Source organism: Nyctereutes procyonoides, unplaced genomic scaffold (assembly GCF_905146905.1).
Source record: "Nyctereutes procyonoides isolate TBG_1078 unplaced genomic scaffold, NYPRO_anot_genome, whole genome shotgun sequence".
In the NCBI taxonomy this organism is placed as follows: domain Eukaryota; kingdom Metazoa; phylum Chordata; class Mammalia; order Carnivora; family Canidae; genus Nyctereutes; species Nyctereutes procyonoides.
The window spans coordinates 6979443-6997912 of record NW_026575033.1 but is presented as its reverse complement, the minus strand read 5'-3'; the positions used below and the strand labels follow the sequence as shown (position 1 = coordinate 6997912).

General features: G+C 35.0%; 1 protein-coding gene across 4 annotated transcripts in view; it reads right to left on the bottom strand.

Moving 5' to 3' along the window:
- Positions 1-18470, bottom strand: part of CDK8 (cyclin dependent kinase 8) — a 115427-nt gene that overhangs the window by 51316 nt on the left and 45641 nt on the right. For all 4 annotated transcript variants that reach the window (XM_055317346.1, XM_055317347.1, XM_055317348.1 and 1 more), the window contains exon 2: positions 8490-8565. In XM_055317346.1, the coding sequence (XP_055173321.1) occupies positions 8490-8565 (76 nt within the window). The remainder of the gene's footprint in view (positions 1-8489; positions 8566-18470) is intronic.

The following is an 18470-nucleotide window of genomic DNA, read 5'->3' as shown; positions in this document are numbered from 1 at the left end:
GATGAGTCAGACAACAAATCTCTGAGGATAATCATTTAGTAATATACTAGCAGTAAGAGATAATCATTATCATAGTAAGTAAGTAATAGTATTATAGACTGATTTATGTTCTCTCCAAATCCCTACGTTGAAGCCCTAACCCCCAGTACCTCCAAATGTGACTGTTTTTGAAGATAAGGCCTTTATAGAGGCAATTAAGTTAAAACAAGGTCATTAGGGTGGCCCTAATCTAATTTGAATGGTGACCTTATAGAGAGGAGGAGGTTGGGACACACAGAGAGATACCAGGGCAGCTTGTACAGATAGATGACCACTAAAGAGGCCACAAGAGGGTGGTTGTCTGCAAACCCAGGAGAAGTCACAGAGGAAATCAACTCTGCAGATTCTCTGATCTTGGACTTAATAGGTTCTATCCCTGAAAAAGGAAGTTTCTGTTGTTTAAGCCACTCAGTCCATAGTATTTTGTTACAGCAGCCTTGGTAAACCAATACAGTAAGTAACTACTATTATTGAGTAAGTAAAAGACACTATGTTGGGTATTTTTTTAAGGGAGATTTATCAGGAGATGGGTCACTGTGGGGTGAAAGATGGAACTGAGTCTCGGTGGGGAATCAGGTCCAAGTAAATATTTCTATTGAAGCACTTCCAAAAAACCAGGGAGCTGGGCTACATTTAGCAGGGCTAACATTAACCAAATGCCTCCTCCTGCATGCCAGTCACTGTGGTAGAAGTACTAGGTCCTGGGATATAAAATGTGTTAAGTAAGACTTGCTGAAGTCCTCTAGTAGGAGACAAATTCAAGTAGCACACAATCCTAATGCTGTGGCTCCAGTAGTGGTAACTGATTTTTATTGAGAGTAGCTAACATTTACCTAGGACCTTTCTAAGGTTTTTGGGGGATGTGGTTTTTTTTTTTTTTTTTTTTTTTTTTTTTTGCCTTTTTGAAGATTTTATGTTAAAAAAGAATTTAAAGAAAAGGTTTGAATTAAATTTTTTTAAAGATTTTATTTATTTATTCATGAGAGACACAGAGAGAGGGGCAGAGACACAAGGCAGAGGGAAAAGCAGGCTCCCTGCAGGGAGCCCTATGTGGGACTCAATCCCAGAAGCCCGGAATCACCACTCAAGGCAGACAGCCTAAGGCAGACACTCAACCGCTGAGCCTTCCAGGCATCCCAGGTTTAAATTAATTTAAGCAATGGGTTCCAACACAGAAACCACCTAAATTCTTCTAATTCTACTGGGAATAAAATCTTATAATTTCCTGTATTAAGATCACTGCTAAAAATACAAATATCTTAATACATCATTCATCATAAACTTAACTCATTCTAATTGTACCATATAATATTACAACATTTAATCTGAACTCTTAAAGTACAAATAAATAAAAAATAACATAATAACATTTAAAACTGTATCTGAAGGCAGACAGCACTGCCTTCAGCCCAGGGCCTGATCCTGGAGACCCGAGATGGAGTTCCACACTGGGCTTCCTGCATGGAGCCTGCTTCTCCCTCTGCCTGTGTCTCTGCCTGTCTCTGCCTCTCTCTCTCTCTCTCTCGAATAAATAAATAAAATCTTTAAAAAATAAATAAAATAAAACTGTATCTGGGGGGGCCCCCTGGAGGGCTCAGCTGGTTGGACATCTGCCTTCATTCAGGTCATGAGCCCGTGGTTCTGTGATTGAGCCCTGCATTGGGCTCCCCCTGCTCAATGGGGAGTTTGCTTCACCCTCTCCCTCTGCCTCTCCTCCCACTTGTGCTCTCTCTTACTCTCTCTCAAAAAAATAAAATCTTTTAAAAAATAAAACTGTATCTAGTCAATAAATATCACTTAGAGCAAGTGAGAAAATAAGAAAGAAAACCTCTGATATCTTCTAAATGACACTGATTTCTAGTATTAAAATTTTACAACATGACAAAAATAATATTCTGAATTTATGCCATGGTATGATGATAGCTAAGTTGAAATTACCACAAAAGTATATAGAATATTATTCTTAAATTATTTCAATTATTTTGTTAAAGCTGTGGAAACTTTCTTCAATCAAATTTTTACAAGTCGATAAAAACAAAACTGAAAACAAACCCTGAGGTGCCTAAATTAGAGTAGACGTGAACTTTAAAAGTAAAGCCTGGAGCTTTACCTCTCTGCTCCCTTACCCTTACCCCAACTACAAGGCTGCCTCTTAGAATACTGACAGTCCACCCAAGCAGTTTGAAAAGCACTATGCTAAAGGGATTGTAGCTCACAAAAGATTGTGGAAATACCAAACGAACCACTTACAATACAATGAGGATGAAGATATGCAATGCTCTTTAACTTTAGTAGAAATGCTCAAGAGTTCTTTCTTCCCTCTATTTTACAAGGATTTACTGAGCAAAGACTTTGTCATGCCTGGTGAAGAAATGAGTTACAGTCTAGTGAAAAGAGAAAACTAACACAAAGAAACACCTTATAATTTTCTATAAGTGCTATGAAAGAAAATAAACCGGGGCAGACCGTAAGAGAAAAAAGGAAATGAGTGGTGGGGAAATATCTTTTCTTCCTTCTCAGAGGTAGATTTAATAAATGGAAGGGAGAGAAGACTGATAAGATGGGCCAAAATAGATGGGACTCCTTTTTTAATATTTTATTATAGAAAATTTTCAAAAGTAAATAAAATAGTAAAACAGACCCTCCCCCATGTATCAACATCCACTCTCAGTCTATCTCATTTATTCAACATTCATACCCACTCCTCCCATCCCACCCCTGGATTATTTTTAAATAAATCCTAGACTGATATGATTTCACCTGTAAATATTTCAGTACATATCTCTAAAATATAGGATCTCTTTTCTCTGACCACATGGAAATAGCAATCAATGACAATAAATTATCTCAAGACTCACATGTTTAAAAAAATGTTTTTATTAAGTATTTTAATTCCAGTATAGTTACATACAGTGTTATATCAGTTTCAGGTGTACAATATAGTGATTCAACAATTCTATACATTACTCGGTGTTCATCATGGTAAGTGTACTCTAATCCCCATAACCTATTTTCCCCATCTCCCATCTACCTCCCCTCTGGTAACCATCAGTTTGTTCCCTATAGTTAAGAGTCTGTTTCTTGGTTTGGCTCTCTCTTTTTCCCCTTTGCTTATTTGTTTTGTTTCTTAAATTCCACATGAGTGAAATCATATGGTACTTGTCCTTCTCTGACTGACTTACTTCACTTAGCATTATACTCTCTCGCTCCATCCATGTTGGTGCAAACAGCAAGATTCCATTCTTTTTTTTATGACTAAATATTCCTCTCTCACACCAATACACATTCCACGTCTTCTCTATCCATTAATCTATTGATGGACACTTGGGCTGCTTCCATAATTTGGATATTGTAAATAACATTGCAATAAACAGAGGAATGCAAGCATCCCTTTGAATAAATGTTTTTGCATTTTGGGGCAATAGTGTGATTACTAGATGGTAGGGTAGTTCTATTTTTAACTTTTTGAGGAACCACCATACTGTTTTCTACAATGGCTGCACCAGTTTGTATTCCCACCAACAGTTTTTTCTCCACATTCTCACCAACAGCTGTTGTTTCTTGTGTTGTTGATTTTAGCCATCCTGACAGGTATAAGGTGATATCTCACTGTAGTTTTGATTTGCATTTCCCTGATCATGAGTGATGTTGGGCAATCTTTTTTTTTGTGTCTGTTGGCCATCTGGATGTCTTCTTTGGAGAAATGATTGTTTCAGGTCTTCTGCCCAATTTTTAATTGGGTTATTTGTTTTTTGGGTGTTGTATCAGTTCTTTATATATTTTAGATATATTAATCTTTTATCAGATATATGATTTGCAAATATCTTTTCCCATTAAGTAGGTTGCCTTTTAGTATTGTTGATTGCTTCCTTCACTGTGCAGAAACTTTTTATTTTGATGTAGTCCCAATAGATTACTTTGGCTTTTATATCTCTTGCCTCGAGAGACAGAGAAAAATGATGCTATAGCCAATGTTAGAGAAATTAGTGCCTGTGCTCTCTTTAAGGAATTTTACGGTTTCAGATCTCACATCTAGGTCTTCAATCCATTTTGAGTTTATTTTGTGTATAGTGAAAGAACGTGGTCCAGTTTCCCCAACATCATTTGCTGAAGAGACTTTTTCCCATTACATATCCATTCCTTTTCTGTCAAAGATTAACTAACCATATAATATTGTGGGATCATTTCTAGGTTTTTCTATTCTACTTCATGTTTAAAAATGAATATATTTAATTAATGTATTTATTTGAGAAAGAGAGTGAGAGACAATGCACAAACTAGAAGGGCAGAGGAAGAAGGACAAGCAGACTCCACAGTGAGCATGAAGCCTGGCACAGGGCTTGATCTCACAACCCTGAAATCATGACTTGAGCTGAAATCAAGAGTTGGACATTTAACCAAGCCACCCAGGCGGCCCTAAAAATTAAACAATATATTTCTAAACAGTCTAGGAATAAAAGAAAAAGAAATCACAAAACTGAAAATATTCTGTACTAAATGATAATGAAAATACAATGTAATAAAACTTCAGAATGAAAGTAGAATACAGCTTGGAGGGAAATTTATAGTTTAATTGTTTACTGAAAAGAATAATTTAGGGCAGCCCGGATGACTCAGCGGTTTAGCGCCACCTTCAGCCCAGGGCCTGATCCTGGAGACCCTGGGATAGATTCCCACGTCAGGCTCCCTGTATGGAGCCTGCTTCTCCCTCTGCCTGTGTCTCTGCCCCTCCTCCCGACCCCCCCACACCCCCCCCATCTCTCATGAATAAATAAATAAAATCTTAAAAAAAATAAAGAAACGAATAATTTAAAATCAATGACCTAAAGTTCTACCTTAAGAAGATAAAAAAGAACCGTAAGCCAAAAATAGAAGGAAAAAAAATAATAATAAAGATTTAAGAGCAGAGATCAATGATAGAGACAGAAAACACAAATTACTAACCTGCAATAAATAGGACATCATTACAGAAGTTACAGATGTGAAAAGATTAATGAAATATTATGAACAATTTTGTGCTAATAAATTCAACAACTTAAATGAAATAGACAAATTCCATAAAAAATACAATATATCAAACACAGGATGAAATATAAAATCTGAAGAGCTCTTTATCTATTAAGTAAATAATATTGGTTGGTGAATTCTATCAAACATTTAAGGAAGAAAAACTACTACTCTTACAGAAATTGTCAGAATGTAGGGGATGAAGAAAGACTGCCTAGTGTGTTTCATGAGGGCAGCATATCTTGATACCAAAGACAAAGATATTACAGGAAAGATAATTATAGACCAACATCCTTCAAACTCATACTTAAAACCCCTTAATAACACACTAGTAAATCAAATCTAACAATATATAACCAAGTAGGGATTATTTTGAGAATGCAAAATTGGATAAACATTAAAAATCAATGTAGCCTATCAATATAACAGAATAAAAGAGAACTATAGGATCATTTCAGTACACATAGAAAAAAGCATCCAAAAAAATCTGATACCACTTATGAAAAAAACTTATGAAAAAAACTAAGGAGATACCTCCTTAGTCTGACTGATGCCATCTATAAAAAACGTAGAGCTGGCATTTTACCTAATAGTTAAACACTGAAAACACTTTCCCCATGACTGGGAACAAGTCAAAGACCTTCATCGTCATTATCTTCAACATTTTTTTTTTTTTAAGATTTTATTTACTTGAGAGAGAGAGAGAGAAAGAGAACACATGCATATACCCAAGGGGAGAGGCAGGCAGAGGGAGAAGAAGCAGGATCCCCAGTGAGCAAGGACTTGATCCTAGAACCCTGGGATCATGACCTGAGCTGAAGGCAGATGCTTAACTGACTGAGCCACCCAGGCACTCCTACCCTTCAACATTATATGAAAGGCCCAGCCAGTGCAATAAGAAATAAAAATTAAAAAGTGGAAAACAGTAAACTATTTCAAATCACATGACATAATTTTTTATGTAGAAAATCTGCATATATCACCAAAATCTACCAGTGAATTTAGACATACAATATATATGAAATGTGTAATATTTTAAATTGTTTCCTTTTTTAAGGTTCTATTTCTAAATATAGAAGCAAACAAATAGGAAATAAAATTTTTAAAATAATCCCATTTACAATAGCGCCAGAAAACATGAAGTCCCTAGACATGAATTTAACAGAAGGTATGCAAAATCTCTACAACTAAAAACTACAAAACATTGTTGAGAAAAATTAAAGAAAATCTTTAAAAATAGAAAGTATATCTTTTTAGATTCATGGTTTGGATGCTTCAAAATTATTAAGATATCGATTTTCCCTGAACTGATCCAAACCATAATCCCAGTAGGCATATTTTAGAAGTAAAAATTGACTAGCTGATTCAAAAATTTATAGGATAATGCAAAGGACCTAAAATAGCCCAAACAATCCTGAAATAGAAGTATAAGGCTGGTGGCTTTCAAATCCTGCTGTAAAGCTGGAGTGACCTCACACTGGCGTAAAGATGGACAAAGAGATGGAACAGAATAGAGACCAAAAATAGTCCATACTTACATACTCATTTAAGTTTTTACAAAGGTGCCAAACAAATTCAATGAGGAAGAATCTTTTTTAAAAAATGATCCCACAATTGTACACTTACATAGGGTGAAGTGGGGGAGAAGCTCTAACCTAACATTACACCCATACAAACAAAACTGAATTAAGTATAACATAAACTAAAAAGTAAAACCAAAATTACCCAGCTTTTAGAAGAAAACATGGGAAAATTTCTTCACAATCAATAAGTAAAGATTTCTTCAGCCAGAAACAGAAATTAATAGTCATAAAAAGGAAAAATTAGTAAATTTCATTAAAAATAAAAATTTCTGCTCCTTTTAGAAGAGCCATAATCAAACACATTAAAAATAAGTTTTCATATTTCTTTCTGTGCTTAATTGCATTTACATAATTATCAACATATACATGAAGAATGTCTGTTCCTAAAATGAAGAGTTGTTAGTTTTTAAAATATTTTGTTGAAATTTAATAAACAGAGATAAGCACACACACCCTAAGTGCACAGCTCAGTGAGTTCTCACACAATAAACCTATATAACCAGACCCAGAACAAAATCAAGAAACAGAACATTACTAGAATCCTGCAAGTTCCCTTGTTTCCACTTTCTGTCACTCCCTGACCCCTCCAAAGGTGATCTCTAACAGGACATCTAATATCACTAATCACGGTGTGATGGATTTTAATTCTTTAAAACTAACTAGAATATGTAGAACTGTAGATGTTGAAGAACTGAAAAGGTACAGATATCCTTCCTCTAGATTCAAGAGCAATAAAAATCTATCAATTACATGAAATACAAGTTCCAACATGGCATACCTTTGGTTAAGAAAGAACGCTCTCCACCTCACCTCTCCTCTGCCCTCATGTAAGTAATTCTTACGTATCTTCCAAAACCTGCAACCTTCTTTGATTCTCTTGCTTAGATGTAGATCACGTTCTTATTCTCACAGACTTTTATCATTGTGATCAGTACATTATTAATAAAAAATTGATGAGTTTTTTCCTCATCGGTGTGTAAATATTGAAGGCCAGGGATCCTCACTTGTTCTGTTTTTCTTATTTTTACCTACTCTACTTCCCATCAATATGACACACAAATGGCTACTAAGTGAAAACCCAACAGCACAGATTCTGTTAAACAGGTAAAATTATTTAAATTAATATATTAATTAATTAAATCAAAAAAGCCTATGATCTGTGGATAGATACAAGGGCTAAAAGCCACAAAAGCAAAGATTATAATATATATTCTAGAATATTTTGATTATAGCCAGAAAAGATAAATTTGGATCCATAGTGTTACAACAGTAAAAAGTAATATCTCATGGAAGCAATACTCTGTTTAAATGTGTGAATAATTATTTAGTAATGCATTAACATGAATATTTTCCTTTGGAATCAAAATGAAATTCCACAGCTACCACATGGAAAGCTGTTTCCAAAAGAAAACAGCACATATTTTTACATATTCAAATGAACAAACAAATACAATGAAAATCAAATAATCTCATTTTAAGTAATGACATAATCTCATCTTATTAAAATAGAAATATTAATTTTAATGAACTACATATAGATTCATACAAATTTACTTTTATTGCACCTAATGAAATAATAACTGGACCCTTCATATTCAGTGACATTTATTGGCAAAATATACATTTATATAAACAACTAAGATTGACTAACTCCCAAATAAATGATTATAGATCTTTTGATAGAACTACATACCACCTTTACTTCTCTTAGGAAACAAATACATTTTTCCATAGTCAATATGAAAAATATTTACCAACTTTCAATTAATGTGTATATGTGACAAATACAATTCAGAGACTTACACAGTTGACACTTGTAAGTCAATTGATAATAACGATTATAAAAAGAACTTCACTTACTGCTATTTCTCTACATGCCGACATAGAGATCCCAGTTCCTTCTATTTGTTTTAAAGCATAGTCTTTATCATCTTTCCTGTAAAAACAAAGTTATTTTAATATACAGACAAAACTAAATTTATGTGCATTTTTAATACATAAGTAACATTTAATACATTTCGGATGTTTTTCATATGTAATCATATGGGGAAAGTATTTATTTAAGGAAAAACGTTTTTAGATAATCTAGTTCAATTCCACTATTTGATGAAGAAAGTTAGATTCAAAGTAATAAAAAGAATTGTTCAAGGCTCCATGGTTTGGGAAGACAAAGATTCAGAAATAGGTTCTTTCTGCTCTAACATGTACACATTTCCTTTCTACATATGCTCATGTGTGTATTATACACTATGCACTGAACACAAATACACACACACAAACACACACACACAGAGCTTACTTTCTAAAACCCATTCAGATATTGGTGGGTCAAAAAAAAAAAAAAACAACACTAGGGTCAAAAAAAAAAAGAAAGAAAGAAATGCATTACTATAGTACAAAATGGTTATAATTTCAAACATGTTATAGTCCTCATATCCCCCAAATACCTTTGAAGAGAGTCGCTCAACATGTGTTTATTGAGCACTTACTATGTATTCAGAACTGTGCTCGGTACTGGGATAGAGCACTGTTCCTTCTACAGAGCTTTCTGTGTCTGCTGGCCTGGACAGATAAATAACTAACACGCAGTTTGGTAAGTGCTATGATAGGGCAAGTGCAAACCACAGAGGATACTCAACGGTTACTCTAGTGGAGGATCTAAGCAAAAACTTCTCAAAACAAACACCATAACACCATTCAAATGAAGCCTAAACAGCAATTCTCAAACTTTTTTGATTCAGGATCCCTTTACTCTTTTAGATATTACTGAACACCCTCAAGAGTTTTTATTTGTTGTATCTATCACTATTTACCCTATTATATTCTTTAAATGAGAACTTTTAAAAACAGAATGCAAAAGCATGTATCTATTAGCGACCAGAGCAATGACCTCATCACGTTATGATATCTTTGGGAAAAAACCCACTGTACATTCATGAGACAACAAGAAAAGGAAATACCATTGACCCTTGAACAACATGGGTTTTTTTTTTAAGTTTTTTTTTTAATTTATTTATTTATGATAGTTACAGAGAGAGAGAGGCAGAGACACAGGCAGAGGGAGAAGCAGGCTCCATGCACCGGGAGCCCGATGTGGGATTTGATCCCGGGTCTCCAGGATCGCGCCCTGGGCCAAAGGCAGGCGCCAAACCGCTGCGCCACCCAGGGATCCCCAAACAACATGGTCCACTTAATACGTAGATTTTTTTCGATAAATACAATTCAGTATTATAAATGTATTTTATGATTTTAATATTTTTCAAGCTTACTTTATTATAAGAATACAGTATATAACTCATGTAACATACAAAATATGTATTAATCTACTGTTTATGTTATCTGTAAGGCTATTAGTAGTTAAGTTCTGGGGAAGTAAAAGTTATATGTGAATTTTAGACTGTAGTCATAGTAGTGGGCTGTCGATACTCCCCCAACCCCCACACTATTCATGGGTCAACTGTAATATGATAGCACTACTATGAAAAGTATCAACTTTATGGACCTTCTGAAAGATTGTGGAGTAACTAGTGGTTCCCAGATCAGATTCAAGAACTGCTGGTGTGTGTGTGTGTGTGTGTGTGTGTGTGTGAGAGAGAGAGAGAGAGAGAGAGAGAGAGAGAGAGAGAGAGAGATGAGGGGGATACAATGTGAAAACAAATGAGGTGAGAGAAATCATTTGAGGGAGAAGAGACACAGAAAACAATGAGGCACGTGGCTGACGACATTAATTAGGAATCAGAACATAAAAGTCTTTTTTACTCCAAGAATAACAGGAAGCACTCCATTAAAGATTTCTTTAAAAAGAAAATATTAGTTATATTTTGTTTGAAAAAAAGTATCTTTGGTTGCCTTTTGAATGCTTAAGGGGAGTAGCCAGTTAAAGGCAGAGGCAGAGAAGCCAATTAAAAGTAAGCAGCATTAAAATTACTCAGGTGAGAGATGATGGCGGTAGCTGTAGAATGGTGGTTGTCACACAGGGCAGACAGACTGGAAGAATATATGTTAGAACCAAGAGCACTTGGTGACTGGATATTGGGCAGAAGAAAGAGTCAAAGAAAATGATTTCTGCCCCAGCAACAGGGTAACGGCAACATTACTACCTGAAATAAAAAGTAGCAAGAAGAAAAGATCTGAGGGAACAAGAACACAAAAGTCTGTTTTGTATAGGTTAAGTCTGCAATACATATGAGACACCTAAATGAGGATGGCAAGCTGAATAAACACATGTAAAGCTCAAGAAAAAGCTGAAGACACGGATTTACTATAATTAGCATATACACAGCAATCAAAGCCATGAGAGCAAAGTGACACCAAAAAGGAGGACTGTCCAAAAAAAAAAAGATTTTGAAAAAGGGCAGAATAGTAAATAGTATCAAAAGGTGCAGAGAAGGCTAGTAAGGTGAGGACGGAGAAGTGTTCACTGAATTTAGCAATGATGAAGTCACCAGAGAGTAGACTAGGCAAAAATAGTTGGGAGTGATGTTGTGGCAGAGTCTATTGCAGAAGGCTGAGGAATGACTGGGGCATAAAAGCAAACTAAGACAATAAGTGTAGGTATTTGAAGGGGGAAAAGTACAACAGTAGCTGGAATCATACACAAGGTTAAAGAATTACTATTTTTTTTTTAAGATGGAAGAGACTTGAATAGGCTAAGCATTGACAGGAAGAATCCAGAGAAACGGAGCTGCTGATACAAGAGAGAGAGATGTAAAAATTAGGAAAGCAAAGACTGAAATGCTGGAGGAAAATCAGATAGGGCTAGAAGGAGAAATGCTTTTAGGAAGAGTTCTCATCATGATGGACTTCCTATTTTCCTGATGTTGGAAATTAGGTCATATACTAAAAGTAAGGGCAAAGGTGGTAGAGTTCAAGATCTGAACAGAGTAAAAGAAGGTTTGGTTGAATAACTCATATAAAACCAATTCATTTAAGTTCATTTAATACTACATTATCTTAAATTATTAAGACTCACATAGCTTTATCTTTGTTTTTACAACATATTTATACCAAATCCTTAGCTGTGGAAAAAAATCCCAATACCAACATTATTTCTCTGAAAAAAAAGATTTGTTGTACCACAACCAGCTTTACAATATATTTTCTAGTAAAGCACCATAGGCACTCATTATTTTAAAACTACATTAAATGAATCTATGCTTAATGTTCACTAAATCTGAATGATTTCTGAAAAAGTTAAAAAAAAAAGTTAAAGAGAACACTCTTACACTGTTGGTGGGAATGTGAACTGGTGCAGCCACTCTGGAAAACTGTGTGGAGGTTCCTCAAAGAATTAAAAATAGACCTGCCCTACGACCCAGCAATTGCACTGTTAGGGATTTACCCCGAAGATTCAGATGCAATGAAACGCCGGGGCACCTGCACCCCGATGTTTCTAGCAGCCATGTCCACAATAGCCAAACTGTGGAAGGAGCCTCGGTGCCCATCGAAAGATGAATGGATAAAGAAGATGTGGTTTATGTATACAATGGAATATTACTCAGCCATTAGAAACGACAAATACCCACCATTTGCTTCAACGTGGATGGAACTGGAGGGTATTATGCTGAGTGAAGTAAGTCAATTGGAGAAGGACAAACAGTGTATGTTCTCACTCATTTGGGGAATATGAATAATAGTGAAGGGGAATATAAGGGAAAGGAGAAGAAATGTGTGGGAGATATCAGAAAGGGACACAGAACATAAAGACTTCTAACTCTGGGAAATGAACTAGGGGTGGTGGAAGGGGAGGAGGGCGGGGGGTGGGGGTGAATGGGTGACGGGCACGGAGGGGGACACTTGACGGGATGAGCACTGGGTGTTATTCTGTATGTTGGTAAATTGAACACCAATAAAAATTAATTTATAAAAAAAAAAAGTTAAAGAGGGTGACACAAAAATAAAATGAAGTCGAGGGGCACCTGCATGGCTCAGTCAGCTGAGCAACTCATTCTTGGTTTCAGCTAAGGTCCTGATCTTAGGGTCATGAGAATGAGCCCTGAGTGGGGTTCCACAGTCAGTGGGGAGTTTGCTTGAAATTGTCTCTCCCTCTTCTGCTGCCCTTCCCCCTGTTCTCACACATTCTCTCTCTCAAAATAAATAAATCTTTAAAAACAAATAAATAAAATGAAGTCAGGGTCAGAATAAGTCTATTAGACACTTTTACGTGCATGTTACTGATTTAATCAGATGGTTAACCCAGGAGCGTAAGAGACTGTTTATATGTATTATTTGAGGATAGCATCCTAGATCTGAGCGCCCTAAGAAAGAGAGTGGTGGGGAAAAAAATATTAAACCAAAGGCTTACCCATTTACCTACTTCCTTAACAATGACCCTGAATTTCTCTCACTTAATAATAGCCAAGTTGCTATATGCAAATGTCTTCTCACTGAACTGAAAAATTCTCATCTGCATAGTCCTCTCCCTCAACCCAAGCAATTATATGTCTTATATTTTATAAACGTAAATGATGAGAAAGAAGGTGAAATGGGAGAATAAAAAAGATGTTTGATTAGCAAAAAGGCAACCTCCTCTTGAAAATCATTGAATATAATTACCATCATAATATAATAGTGCCCTGTGGTTTATAATACACATTTACTTATATATCCATCCACACAGTCACTTTTTAGTAAAAAGGCACATTGGAGAGGAAAAGGATTTGTTCCCTAGTTCCAGTCATGATCCAGTTGAAGAAGGTAGACTGTATAAATAAATAATTGCAATACAGTGTTCTAAGTGCTATAAATAGAGAGGATGAACAACTATAGCTTGAAGGGTTGAAGCAAGATGAAAGCAAGCTTCAGAGAGAGGCTTCATAAGCAGAGATTCTTAAGACTTCAGAAGTTTGTCAGGAAAGGAGGGAGGAGCTGGGGAGATAAATCAGTAGTTAGAGCAGACATCCCAGAAAGTAGGAACAACATGTACAAAAATACAGAAGCATGGGGAAGGTGAGACATACTCAGGGAACAGCAGAGAGTAGCAGTAGCAATTTAACATCATGAAACATGCTGACAGCCCTGAGGACAGATGTGATTTTAGAAACAGGCAGAAGTAAGATGGGAGGGGGCCTTCTAGGTCAGCTGTCTCCTTAGAGGGGGATAGAATATATGTGATAGCTTCACTTCAGGGAGAATAGAAAACATATGAGAAGAAAATATTACATTAGAAAAATAATAAATAAAGCTGAGGAAAAGTGTGTTATGTGAGAAAACCAAAAGAAGAGAAGAGGATGGAACCATGATGAACACTTGCCTTTAATCATCAGGAGGAGTAAGTCAATTATATAAAATGGCTGTAAAGTAGTAAAAAAAAATGAGCAGTGTTTTGGTAAAATAGAGTATTGAACACACGTATGAAATTTCACTTCCCTCCTAAAACCCTGCTAAAACTATGGTAAAGAAATGTTTTAAAGATAGAAACTCATATGGGTAAAAAATGGAAAGGCAGCAGCATAAAATTTTGGAAACTCCAAAGTAAGTGGACAGACACTAACTGATTGAGAGGATCCAAGAAAACTAACTCAGAAGCTGACAGTGAAGAAAGAAGAGAACAAATTAGATGTACACAGCAAAATCCTCCAAAAGCAGCAAACGAAGAAGATATCTCTGGAAGTAGAACTGGTTGGATGGAAGATAAAATTGAAGAGATATTCTAGAAAATAGAACAATAAAGTAAGAAAAACATGAAAGAAAAACAAAAATTAGACAACCAGTCCATGAAATCCAATATACAAATAATTAAGAGTTCCAGAAAGAAAGAAAAGAGAAAAGAAAGAAAATTTATAAAGTAATTCAAGGAAACTTCCTAAACAGAATGACAGGATTTATAAAACCGAAAGGGTCCAATGAGTTCCCATCACAAACAGCTGAAAATAAGCCATCAAGACACAATATTTAGACATTTCAGAAAAGTTGAGATGAGTAGATTTTACAAGCTTCCAGTGGAGATAGGGAACGGGTCACTTAGAAATAGTAAATATTACTCAGCTATGACAGAAGGAAATCCTGCCATTTTGTGACATGGATGAACCTGAGGACATTAAGCTAAGTGAGAGAAATCAGAGAAGGACAAATACTATATGGTATCACTTACATGTGGAATTCCAAAACTCATAAAAACAAAGTACAGGGTGGTTACCAGGGTCTGAGCTCATTGGAGAGATTTGTTTAAAGGTATAAACTTGCAACCAGCAGACAAAAATGTCCTGGAGACCCAACGTACAGCACAGTGATTATAGACAACAACACTGTATTATACAAAGTTACTAAAAGACTAGATCTTAATTTTCCCCACCAAAAAAGGAAATGATAATTATGTGACATGATAGAAGTGTTAGCTACATTACAGTGGTAATCATATTGCAACATATATATTTTATCAGTCAAGTTGTACACCTTCAACTTACACAATGCTATATGTAAATTATATCTCAATAAAACTAAATTTTAAAAAAGGATCAGAAATCAGGGTATCTGTGGACTTCTCAATAGCAGAAGTTAGAAGTTCTAATCTAACTGGATTACATGAAATCATGAATATTGATTACAGTGTCAATAGATGTGGTCTGGAGTTTAAGAGTCTGTTCTGGAAAATTATACTGTCAGCTGCAATGACAGGAAAATATTATGGAGTAGTCAGCCAGATCAAGGAGCTTGAGCCAGAATATAAATCAGTGCACTGCTTCCTTCATGGAGAAAGTCATGCTTTAGGGGGGAGAAAAAAAAAGAAAAAGAAAGAAACCGCTGAACTAATCACTATTTAGTTATGTAGTTAAAATTGTGAATTACATAAAATCTAATGTGTTAAAGATGTAATTATCTTTATTATGCAATAATTTGGAAGCAGATCATAAGCAACTATCATTGAATGCTACAGTTTGATGGTTACTGTGGGGAAAACGTCTAGGAGGATGCCAGACTACACACAGCATGGAATCTTAGTGATTGTGCAAGACAACAAGTTTACCTGGCCAAATGCTATAGAGATGTGAACTCAACAACCTAACTTGCTTTAGTGTGACATCTTAGGTATTTTTAATAATCTTAACATTTCCAATTCAGGAAAGAATGCTCTTAAATATGTATCATTGGGCCATAACCATAGTTTAAATCATTTTTAATAAAATCTACTTTAAAAAGATTAAAGGTCCTAATAATTACTGTTCCTATTGCTATAGGATTTTCAAATATTCCTTAGAACTACTTTTTACCTTTAGATACCCTAAGGTTCATGTATTATTATCATTTAAAATTCTTGATTTTATCTTTTGTGAACTTAAGTCCCAAAATCAAAATAATAAAACTGATGGTATCTTTTACACTTAAAATAACTTTGGATTTCCTATTCTGAAAACTCAGTCTCTAAATTGATTTGACAAATCCAAAGAGAAGTTCAATCTTTATAGATTAAATGCAAATAAAGTATATTCATGTATGTGTGTATATATATTAAACATATTTATATGAAAAACTGGTACAATAACTTTCAATTTCATTTTTGCTTCTAGGTTTTAATATCCTTATCAATCAGGAACAAGCATAGCACCCTTGATGGTAGAAATCAAGGAGGCTTGCAGGTTGGTTAAAATCCTCACAGTTCACAATACATTCTAGCTCTGTGGGTAATCACAGAATCCTTATAAATTAATTGTGTATTATATATATATGTATATATATATATGTCAATAGAGAAGCTGTTCTCTGCCATTCTAATAATTCAGGTTAACGTAATAATTTTCCAGAACTGTTCAATCTTATCTTCTTTTGCTAGATACTTAATCAGCCTCACATGCTCTTAGATTAGGTGACTGGCTATTTTTACAGCATCGTTAGGGGAAAACTGCACGTGAACCCCCCATGGAAATGACCTTGCCATATTCTGTTGACAACTAAAATAGCAGTAAAACTCCTTCAATGCACAGCTCTCAATTACAGTGATATAACACATCCTCAAATTACTGGAAGACCATCCTAGCCAAAGATCTCACACTGAGGATTCCTAAGAATCCTCTAGAAGATGATTCTAGAGATAGCTTCTATCCAGGACCCACGGAACAAGATCTAAATGGCCAGAACCAAAGACAGGCTGAAATCTGCATGTTCTCATTTTCCCCTCCAGTCTCTTTTCTATCTTCTATGCTGGTTTATATTTCTGAATTGTTAACAGACACCTATTATGTCAATAACAATACCCATAATACTGCTCTTTGTATCCCTAGTTACTTTTTGTATGAATCCAATTCCTGGCTACAATTTGCTCATGATTTCACTAAAATATGCAAACAAACTAATTACTAAGATTGTAGCCACCTTCTTTTGGGTGCAACTCAGCTCACTCTGGTTCCTGGGCAATCATACTCAACTACTAAGCAACTCCTGAAATAGTAAACTCAAAATAAACAGGACAGGTAGCCCCTGGGATGTCAAACCTAGGAAAGTTTCTGTCTACACATTTGGGACTTGGCTTTTTGCTTAGAAACAGATTACTTAACAATCTTTCTTAATCTTCCCAAAGTGTCATATTTTTCTGAGCACTACTCTACAAAGAGTAAAGTTACTATAGTCATTGCATCTTGATTTCAAGAACTGTATCTTGGCATAGCCACTTATAATCATTTTTCTTCTCCTTAATAATCATGGTCGAAGAAATAAGCAACACTAAGACCAGAAATTAATGCATAGTATTTTTCTCCCAAATGGTTGGTCTTTCCTATTTCACATATCCACTAATTTATTCCGATTTGGCCCTAAATATTTCTTTTCTTAAAAGTACTATTACATCAGGCATGTGAATATACCCAAATGTTTCTTAAATGTTCATATATTATACTCCACTTATTACTGTCAATAAATATTCAAGATTCGTGTTATTAAGATACCGTAAAAATGTCTTTTTCTCCCTCAATCTACACTCTACCCTGTCAACAATCCTCTGTAAGTGAAAAGAATGTTATGAATGCTCACTGTTGAACAAATAAAATGGATGGGATCTGAAGTCATTACATTACAGCTCGGTTTCTCACATGCAGAGTCTTAATTCTATCATTAGTAACACAGTGTTAAACCTGAATTTATAAAGAAAAATCTGGCCACAAAGTTCTTCTACAGAAGTTAATAAATATCTACCCTCTCTTCTTGCATTCTATTTTTGTTTTCAGTATTTTTAAAGACTAATATTTAACATTATTTAATGCTTAATTAATTTAGCATTATTTAATGCTTCTCATTTAAACTGGTGAAAACATAAAGGAAAGGTAACCCTTGTGTACTATTACTAAGAGTATAAACTGGCACAAACATTTTAGAAAGCAATCTGGAATAGTGATATTAAGTATGTGTACTTCCTACACCAGCAATTCCTCTCCTGACTGTATACCACAGGAAGGGTTTCAGATAGCTACAAAAAATGACATAGTTATAGAAGCAAATAGAGGTATACTATGTGTGCATCACTGGGAACAGAGAAGTAACACATGGTGTATGCACATATTGAGAATATATGGTAAAAAGCAATGAATGGGGTTTATGTATAGTTAAGTAGAAACAGATAATTTTTAAAAGGAATGAGAATTATACCAGTTTTTTTACATAAAAACTTATAACCAGGGCATCTGGGTGGCTCAGTGGTTGAGCATCTGTCTTTAGCTTAGGTCATGATCCTGAGGTCCTGGAATCAAGTCCCACAACAGGCTCCCCAAAGAGAGTCTGCTTATGTCTCTGCTTCTCTCTCTGTGTCTCACATGAATAAATAAAATCTTTTTTAAAAAAAAAACATAACCATACATAAACAATATCAGGGATTTAAGTATAAGATATTTAGATTGAAATAGGGGATGAAAGGAT